The 10,173-nt window shown below is 48.5% G+C and overlaps 1 protein-coding gene across 1 annotated transcript in view; it reads right to left on the bottom strand.

The window, feature by feature from the left end:
• The window catches only part of Lactbl1 (lactamase beta like 1), a 17,573-nt gene extending 8,128 nt beyond the window's left edge, over window positions 1–9,445 (bottom strand). Inside the window, exons 1-4 of the mRNA XM_021161658.1 lie at window positions 9,325–9,445; window positions 8,709–8,781; window positions 4,330–4,465; window positions 1,175–1,284 (exon numbers count right to left, since the gene is read on the bottom strand). Coding sequence (XP_021017317.1) covers window positions 1,175–1,284; window positions 4,330–4,465; window positions 8,709–8,720 — 258 coding nt within the window. The 5' untranslated portion in view covers window positions 8,721–8,781; window positions 9,325–9,445. The remainder of the gene's footprint in view (window positions 1–1,174; window positions 1,285–4,329; window positions 4,466–8,708; window positions 8,782–9,324) is intronic.
• Window positions 9,446–10,173: the final 728 nt, after the last annotated feature.

Raw genomic sequence — 10,173 nt, 5'->3', positions numbered from 1 at the left:
TGTGTATGTGTGTGTATGTGTGTGTATGTATGTGTGTGTATGTGTGTATATGTGTGTGTGTATGTGTCTGTATATGTGTGTGTATGTGTGTGTGTGTATGTGTGTGTGTATGTGTTTATGTGTGTGTGTCTGTGTGCCTGTTTACCACTAGTGCCTGGCTCCTTAATCTTCAGTCTTGCTCCTGAGTCAAAAATATGTGTTATCTTTTTGTTGTCGTTTTGTTTTTTCAAGACAGGGTTTCTCTGTATATCCTTGGCTATCCTGGAATGCACTCTGTAGACCAGATTGGTCTCGAACTCAGAAATGCAACGGTCTCAGTCTCCCAATGCTGGGATTAAAGGTGTGCGCCACCAACACCAGGTGAAGTATGTTGTGGTTTGAATATGCTTGGCCCATGAGAAGTGGCGCTGTTAGGATGCATAGCCTTGTTGGAGGAAGTATGTCACTGTGGGGGTGGGCTTTGGAGGTCCCCTCCTATGCTCAGGCTCCACCCATTGTAGGAGAAAGCTTCTTCCTAGCTGCCTGAGGATGCCAGTCTCCTGACTGCCTTTGGATCAACATGTAGAGCTCTTGGCTCCTTCTCCAGCACCATGTCTGCCTGCAGGCTGCCATGCCCCACCCCCTTGATGATAATGGACTGAAGCTCTAAACCTGTAAGCCAGTCCCAATTAAATGTTGTCCCTTATAATGGCTGCTTTGGTCATGGTGTCTCTTCACAGCAATGGAAACCCTAAGACGTATTGCTACCTTAGCTGCTTCCTTCACCTACAGTCAGTCTATGAGCCAGACCCGCTCTGGCCGAGAACTTACTATGTAGACCAGGCTAGCCTCAAACTTGCAATGATCCTTTTGCCTCTGCCTCCCAAGCACTGAGATTCTAGACACAGAACAGGCACTCAAGAAATGCATATTGGAAGCCGGGTGTGGTGGCTCATGCCTTTAATCCCAGCACTCAGGAGGCAAAGTCAGGGCAATCTATCTGTGAGGCTAGCCTGATCTACAAATCAAATTCCAGCACAGCCAGGGCTGTTACATAGACAAACCCTGTTGGAAAAAAAAAACAACAAATAAAAGCATATTGAGTGAATGAATGACTGCCACAGCACAGAGAGTAATAATCCCTCCTCTGCCAAGTGTTACCACACTCCCAGCAACCTCCTAAGTGATCACTCACCTTCTCCAAGGCCTCCTTCAGCACTGGCAGGGGGTGAACAAGAGGCACAAGCTCAGGGTGCCGGGGACACATCTTCACCGGGGCTGGAGGCACCTCTGGCTTCAAGGAACCTAAAGGGTCCATCAGGAGGTAAGTACAGAAGAGGTCAGATCAAGGACAGAGGAGCATCTTAGAGGACAGGGAGGCTGCAGCAAAGGCCAGAGCCATGTCATGGGGACATCTTCACACCAGTAGGAGTTTTATTAGAAAACATTCGATCGGGCTGGTGAGATGGCTCAGTGGATAAGAGCACCTGAGTGCTCTTCCAAAGGTCCGGAGATCAAATCCCAGCAACCACATGGTGGCTCACAACCATCCGTAACAAGATCTGACTCCCTCTTCTGGTGTGTCTGAAGACAGCTACAATGTACTTACATATAATCAATAAATAAATATTAAAAAAAAAAAAAAAGAAAAGAAAACATTCGATCAAGGGCCAGCCAAAAGACCAAGGGCCAAGGGATAGTGTGGCCTTAGGATTGAGTCCCTTCAGGTCAGCTACTGGTCTCTACCCTCTCCTTCTTCCTGACAGGCTCAGCCTCATCCACAATCGATCTATCATCCATCTATCCATCCATCCACCCAAAATCCATCTGCCATCCATTCATCCATCCACCCACCCATCCATCCATCCATCCACCATCCATCTATCCATCCACCATCCATCTATCCATCCACCATCCATCTATCCATCCACCCATTCATCCACCCATCCATCTATCCGTCCACCATCCATCTATCCATCCATTCGTCTACCCATCCACCCATCCATCCATCCATCCTGTGAGGAGCGGGTGTGGCAGCAGTCCCAAGATGGCGCCTGGGACTGCAGCTAAGTCTTATGACTTGCACCTGACTTCCTCATACACCTAAAAATAAGCCACGACCATCGTGAGAGCTGCGCAGGTGCACCATGATGCTGGCAGTGTAAACAAGTCCATATTTGGTGGAGACGTGCCCCTGCCACCCTGATTGGCTGAAGCTGCATGCCTGGTGAGGTGATGTGGCCTTCTATGAGTGGATGGGGGCTGAGAGTATATAAGCAGGGCTCCCTGGGCGCCCAGGGTCCCCGTAGAAGCATCGAGACATTCCTGCAATAAAGGATGTTGAGAAGAATCCGACTGTGCCATGTCGTTCTTGCTGGTCGAGAGCAGACGCGACACCATCCATCTACCCACCCACCATTCATCCATACCTCAAGCTAGCTTTATATGTTTGGGTGATGTGAACTTGAAACCCCAGTGGGGCTTCAGGCCTGAAGCAGCAGGGACAGCTCATTGTGTCCCTAAAACTGAATATGGGTGGCAGATCATGAAATGAGTCTTGTCTGCCCTTGCCCAAGGAATGACTGTCATCACATGGAAAAGCCTGAGAAATTATCACTGAGAACACAACACCCTAGGGAGGCTCCAATCCCCAGTGACTTGCATCCTTCCTTGAAGAGAGTAGGTTAGACCAGCAAAGGGACTGCCAGTTAGCCCCCAGAACCATGAGAAATGACCAGCCAGCAAGATTGCTGTGTTTGGCTTTTCCTTTATGGTGCTGGGCATAGAACCCAGGGCCTTGCATACTGTAGGCAAGTACACCGCCACTAAGCTACATCCCTAGCCCCTGGGGTAGTTTGTTCCTTAGACAGGTTTGGAGTAAAAGTCTCGGAACCTAGATGGGTCTAGTATCTGTAGCCAGACACACAGAGGCACCTGGAGAGTCTGAAAATATGTTACAGAGTCTGGGTAGGGTCTGAAAGTGCCCACACTGGAGGTAAAGGTAGGGGGGATTCGTCACGGCATGAGTGTTGAGGTCAGAAGACAACCTGTAGGAATTTTTTTTCTTTCTGTCCACCATCTGGGTTCCTGGGATCAAGTTTAGGTTATCAGGCTTGATGGCAAGTATCTATGTGATGACCCATCTGGCCTGCCCAGACTCGGGGAAGCCTGTAGTGTGTTGACTCTGACTTGCATCCACTGGATCTGCTCACACAGCTCAGCCTGCAGTTCAAATGTCTCTCTTAAGGTTTCCCGCTAAGAATTCATTTTGCAGACTTATAGTACCATCTGCCCATCGCAGCTTGGTAGTTTGAGCAACATGGCCCTGAACGGCCTGCCCAGCTGGAGTCTGTTTTCCTGAGCAATAAAGAAGTCCCTTGAAATGGAATTTACCCCAGAAAGGACTGGGGTGGGGGAAGGAGATTCGGGGGAGACACTAAGAGGAGCTGTGTCTGCAGTAGCTCTAAGGATCTGGGAGCCCCAGCACCTCACTGAACACTGGTCTTTGTCAGTATGAATAACAGGGCTGGGAGAGGCTGCTCCCCAGTGCAATGGAGACTTGGGGTCCTGGATGCCATACCAACAGAGGATTGTGCCCCTCTGGAGTCTAGGTAGAATGAAGCAGTCTTGGGAAGGGAGAAGGGCTAGGCCAGCCCACAGAACAAGGGAAATGCTGTTTAAACCTTTTTTTTTTTTTTCGAAACAGATTTTCTCTGTGTAGCCCTGGCTGTCCTGGAACTCACTCTGCAGACCAGGCTGGCCTCGAACTCAGAGATCCATCTGTCTCTGCTTCCTAAGTGCTGGGATTAAAAGGGCATGCCATCCCCACCTGCCCAGCTACATTTTTAAAACTAAAATTTTAAATTTTGTGTGTGTGTGTGTGTGTGTGTGTATGCTTCCACTCATGCATGCACATATGCACACGTGCACACGTGGGTCATGGCATGTACATGGAGGTCAGAGCCCAAGTCTGTGGAATGAGTTCTGTCCTTCAACCTTCACATGGGTCCTGGGGGTGGAACTCAAGTCATGGCACGCGCCTTCACTGTCTGAGCTGTCTCACCCACCTCTATTTGAGCTTCTAGGGAACCCTGAATTGATGACCCCCCCCCCAGGCTGGATGTCTTGTGAGCCTCCGATGGCCATAGGCTTCTCACTTTGTTTATAAGAGTGTGACCAGGCCCAGAGAGGTCTTGTGAGGCAGCCAGAGATGAACAGAGTGACTTGCAGTGAGAACAGAGGCCTGCGCTCCTGAGCCTAAAGCTTAAGGGTTCTCCTCCACCCTCAGGTCCTGGATGCTCCAGGGGGGACCCAGCAGGGTGGGAGTGAGTGAGCCACTTCTTCACTCACCAGTCTGCAGCTTGGGGAGGTAGAACTGCCACAGGAAGCAGCCAGTCATGGTCGCTGAGAGCAGGAAGAGGAAGCCACTGAGGGCCCACAAAAACCATATCTTCTTCCCTTTCAGAAGATGGGGCTGCTGGCGGGCCTGGAGAAGGAAAGATACAGGTTCTGGCCTCTAGGGTCAGCAGGGAGAAGAAGATTCCCTCAGTGCAATGCTACCCGTGAAGCCGAGGGCCTCGCCACAGTAAGACCTCATCAACTCTACACACCCAGTCTGGCCCTGACGCCCTCACCTCACTTCACCTAACCTTTGTGCTTATCAAGATACTTGGGAGTCCCACTGAAAGGCTGCCTCCTCCAGGAAGCCTTCCCCAACTCTCCACACCTGCTTCCCTCCCAAGGCCACGTCTGTAAGAGACAGCAAATACAAGTTTCTTAGTATAGAACAATTCCAGACCAGCCCACCCCTCCGATTGTCAGCCGGCTGTCCTAGCAAGAGAGCCCTCCAGGCCAGGGACGCCCATCCACGTTCTCCCCTTCTGTAGCCTTTGGTGTGCTGGTTACTCAGTATGTGTCTGAGGTGTACACAGTGGGTCTTGACACAGCCACTTCCAGGGCGCCTGCCTCTCTTCCCGCTCCAGGTTCCTCACCTTACACCTAGGATCGATGAAGTGGAAACTTAAGGGTTCTTTGAAAAGTCAGTCGTGTTGGACGGTGTTTTGCTGGGGCAAACATGGGAAGGAGTGTTTTCCTGAAGCGGACACAGGTGAAAGACTAAGGCAGACTCATGAGGGAACGTTTGGCTGAAGCAGACACAGGTGAGAGAGGATGTTCTGCTAAAGCAAGCACGTGGAAGGACACGTGATGAAGGACTCTTTGCTAACAACACGATGTATTGGTCCGCCTTACATTGCGTGGTTGAGCTCCATTTGTGAGAGAAACACACCAAAAAAATTCTAGTGGTGCCTCTGCAGTTTCTTGCCACTTCCGTGGACTCGCGGTGATTGGCAGAGTGATGGCAGCTGAGACAGACACACGTGCTAAGGCAAGACCCGGGGAGGACATGTGATGTTTGGAGGGTATAAATAGGATTGGACAGACAGTGATGGGAGCTGAGCTGGGCTTGACTGTAGAAGTAGCTGTGCAACACTTGTGGGTCTTGAATCTTCACTGATCTTCACTTCCCTGAGAGAGGCACGGCTGAGAACTTCTGGTGTCCCCTCCTGTCCCTCCTGCTGCCTCGTGCCAAGGCCGAGGCCTGCCTGTCTCTGCTAGGTGCCATGTCTGCTGATCCGTGTATGCTATCCCGACTACCGAACTGGACTGCTGGTGTATCCATGAAGTGTTTTGCGAGTGGATCAAGCTGCCTGCTAACCTGTGAACTGAACTGCCGATTTCCAGGCAACACAGATGGGAGTTGCTCCAAAGAACCTTTCTAAACAGGTCTACCTCCCTGTATCCTTTCTTTTCCACTACCTCTGGCTACAAGGAGGTTAAACCATTTAAGAACCATCATTAAAAATAAGTTTTGGGGCTGGTGAGATGGCTCAGTGTGTAAGAGCACCCGACTGCTCTTCCGAAGGTCCAAGGTTCAAATCCCAGCAACCACATGGTGGCTCACAACCATCCGTAACGAGATCTGGCGCCCTCTTCTGGAGTGTCTGAAGACAGCTGCAGTGTACTTACATATAATAAAAATAAGTAAATCTTTAAAAAAAAAATAAGTTTAAAAAAAATCAGAGTTACAGACAGAGCACCCAAGTGGGCATGTCTGAAGCTCCCAGCCTGTGGACACTGCTCACTGTGGTGAATATCTTACCAGGCCACCCTTCCAAAACAGGTAGAGAAGGCTCTATGGTGAACAGAAATGAAACTAGGATACCCCCAGTCCTGTGTGTGACGCCACACACTCATTAGCTCACTAAATGACACTTGGGTGGGGTCATTTCTGTGGTCTGTCATTGATGCTTTTTCTGGGGTAACTAGGCGTTTGTTCGAGTCTCCCCAGGAAATTTCACATAACAGTAGTGAATCCCAGGTGTCACCCTTTACATCTGACAAGGTGACTTGCATCTGAAAGCTCCCTTCCTTGTCCCCTTGTCCCCTTGTCTCCTGAGCAGTCACTAGCCACCTGGAGCTGTACCAGGTTTCTGGGGTGAGGCAGTGAGCCGGCTGGAGGGATCTCCACCCTCTTGGAACTGGTACCCGAATAGTGCCTGCTGTCTGTGGGAACAGAGCGTCTAGGACACTTACCTTTCTGACTCAGCCGTTCCTGTGTCACAGGAGCAGCTAACGAACACATACGCAGGTCCCATTCTAGGTTTTATAGGCAGCCATGTAAACTATCCTTGCTCCTCAACACAAGCAGGTATTGTTATTTTCCTGCATCTCAGAAAATGCTTTGAAGTTAAAGCAGTTAGCCCTGTCCTGGAAGTTAAAAGACAGGTCTAAATTTAGCCCTGCCTCCTGGTCTATCTCCCACCTTGGGGGAGGCTCTTCAGTGTGAAGGAATTCTCTGTTGAATCTTTATTTTTAAATCTGGAAATCCTGGTGGACTTCACAATTCTTTTTCACCTCTAGAACTTGGGGTACTTACAGAAGTCATTCTTTACACATTTTTCTCTGTGTGCATGTATGTATGAATGTATGTGTGCATATGTGTATAAGTGTATGTGTGCATGTGTATGTGTGCATGTGATATAAGTGTATGTGTGCAGCTGGGTGGTGGTGGCACAAGCCTTTAATCCCAGAACTTGGGAGGCAGAGGCAGGCAGATTTCTGAGTTCGAGGCCAGCCTGGTCTACAAAGTGAGTTCCAGGACAGCCAGGGGTATACAGAGAAACCCTGTCTCGAAAAAAATCAAAACAAAACAAAAAACAAACAAAAAAGTGTATGTGTGCATTTATGTATGAATGTATGTGTATGTGTGCATGTGTGCATGTGTATATGAATGTATGTATGCATGTGTGCATAAGTGTATATGTATTTGTGTTCATGTGTGTGTATTTGTGCATGTGTGCATGAGTATATGTGTACATGTGTACATGTGTGTATGAATGTATGTGTGTATAAGTGTATGTGTGCATGTGTACATTTGTGTGTGTATGTATATGTGTGCATGTGTGTATGTGTGTGCATATGTGCATTGTGCATTGTGTATGTGTGTATGTATGCATGTGTGTGTGAGTAGATGTGTATATATGTGCATGTGTGTATGTGTGCATGAGTGAGTGTATGTGCATATGTGTGTATGTGCACACATGTGCATGTGTGTGTACATGTGTGTATGAATGTATGTGTGTATGTGTGTATAAGTGTATGTGTGCATGTGTACATGTGTGCATGTGTGTATGTATATGTGTGCATATGTGTGCATGTGTGTGCATGTGTGCATTGTGCATTGTCTATGTGTATATGTATGCATGTGTGAGTAGATGTGTATATATGTACATGTGTGTATGTGTGCATGAGTGAGTGTATGTGTGTATGTGCACACGTGTGCATGTGCGTATGTATGTGTACATATGTGTGTATGCATGTGTACATGTGTGTATGTGTGCATATAGAAGTCAAAAGTCAATATCAGATACCTTTCTCCATTATTTTTTTTGAGGCAGGATCTCCAGCTGGAACATGAGGCTCTTCCCTAGGGGAAGCCGGCTGACCAGAGAACTCCAAAGAGCTGCCTGTCCCTGCCTCCCCGGCACTGGGATTGAAGGTACGCACCACTGCCCCCAAGCTTTTTTATATAGTACTGGTGATTGAACCTGGGTCCTTGAGCACTTTACCAAATGAGCCATCTCCTAGCTACTTATAACTTTTCAAAGGCCTAAACCAACCAAATATCCTTCAATGATGAATGAAAAAAATGGCTCATAGGTCCATGCAATGGAATGTTACATAGCAACATAAAGAATAGAGTATTTATATATAATAATATGTATAAATCTTAAATGCACTGTGCTAAGTGAAATAAATAAACCATTCTCAAACACGGTCGGATTGTAACATCACTTGTATAACACTCTGGAAAGGGCAACAAACAGAACCTGACTTCAGCTCTGCACCTTCCAGCTCTGGACAAATGACTTCACTTCTTGGAGCTAGACAACTGCCCCTCCCCCTAGGAGAGCTCAGGTGAGCCCCTACAGTGCTGTGCAGGAAGCATGGATCGATCGGCAAACAAGTTGTGTTACAATAACAAGTGTTAGCTCAACTGTCATAGTTGCTGTACTTATTCCAGAGAGAAACAAGCAAGGGCAAAGGCTCCAGTGGGAAGCGGATGAAGCAGCCAGGGTGGGAAGGAGGGCAGAGTCACTGAGCAAGTGGCTGAGGAGGAGCTAGGGATGCTGACCAAGATAATGTGTGACTTCCTGATTGGGACTCACCCGAGTCTTCATCTTCCTCAGGGCATGGAAGATTCCAGCTCCTTGAGGATTCTGGCCTGCAGTACAGGAAACCCTGTGGACAGGAAACGGAGAGAAGCAAAAGCAAGAAGAAGTGGGAGCAGTGAGGAGACAGGGCCCAGAGAGATGGCTCAGAGCTTAAGAGCACTGCTGCTATTTCAGAGGATCTGGGTTCAATTCCCCGCATCTACATGGTAGCTCACAACCATCTATGACCACAGTTCCCGGGGTTCTGACACTCTCCAGGGATGCCAGACCTACACATGATACAAGCATAAGTGGGGAAACATACATACACATAAAATTAATAATAAAGACATGTCCTGGGAGAAGAAGGGACAGAGAACAGCTAGAAAGGGGGTAAGAGGAGGATGGTGGGGAAGGGGGACCCCACGTCCCAAGCTCAGAAGCCTGACTGACTCGCAGTGCCTGATTGCCCAGGACTATCCTGCTTCTTGCACTAGAAGACCCACAACCCCTTCTATCTCAAGCAAACCTGAAGGTGGGCACCAAACCTACCCCAAATCTACCAGCCTCTAATTCCAGCTCCTTCCCCCACAACCATCTGCCAGGCCCCAGACTCTCACAGCTTACCTACTTCCAGAAGGATCTAATAGAATCCACAATTCAGCTCTTTCAACTGGGATCCCTGTGTTTCAAGGGTCTTCCTGAACGCTCAGCATGGGCTTTGCCCAAACTGCCAGCAGCTGTGACAGATGTGGCCCTCATTTCTCCAGCTCTAATCCCTCGCTGTCCTCTGCCTAGAGGATTAGCTTCCTCCCAGGAGCCCTGACAGCAGGGAAGCTGGGCAGATGTATCAGAGTGCCAGACATCTATGCCATGTGACCACAGAAGCTATAGTCCCCAGGAAAAGAGATGACAAAAGACAGCTACCAGGATCTGACCCTCAGGCCCTTAGAACCCTTTTCAAAGCTCAAACCAGTTCACCAGTCACCTCTGAGAACAAGGTGTGAGCCTTTCTATTAAGTGCCCAGGAGAGCCACTGTTACCTGGAAGTGAGACTCTCTCAGTTTCTTTGTAAATGAGGACAATAATGACTACAGCTACTTAAGTAGGAGCGTGCCTCTAAGGCAGAAGCCCGTGACCTGCCCCTAGGAGGGACTTGGCTCTGGTATCAAACTCCCAATCTGGTCCTAAGGCTGACTTTAGATTTTTTTTTCTAAGTCTAAGAAAATCTAAGACTGACTTAGATTTTCTGGAATGTCAGAGGACAACTCGCAAGAAGTGGTTTTCTCTTTCCACTGTGTGGGTCCCAGGGATTGAATTCAGGTCATCAGGCTTGGTGGCAAGCACCTCTACCTACTGAGCCATCTTACAGGCTGTCTGTGTCTTTGATCTGCACAGGAACTGCACAAAGAAGAATCTAGTTTGTCACACTTTCCATTCATCCAAAGAAGCTGATATTCAAAGTTCCCAGGAAGAACAA

This window comes from Mus caroli, chromosome 4, assembly GCF_900094665.2.
Source record: "Mus caroli chromosome 4, CAROLI_EIJ_v1.1, whole genome shotgun sequence".
In the NCBI taxonomy this organism is placed as follows: Eukaryota; Metazoa; Chordata; class Mammalia; order Rodentia; family Muridae; genus Mus; species Mus caroli.
The sequence above is the reverse complement of the archived record's forward strand: the minus strand, read 5'-3'. Positions and strand labels throughout refer to the sequence as shown.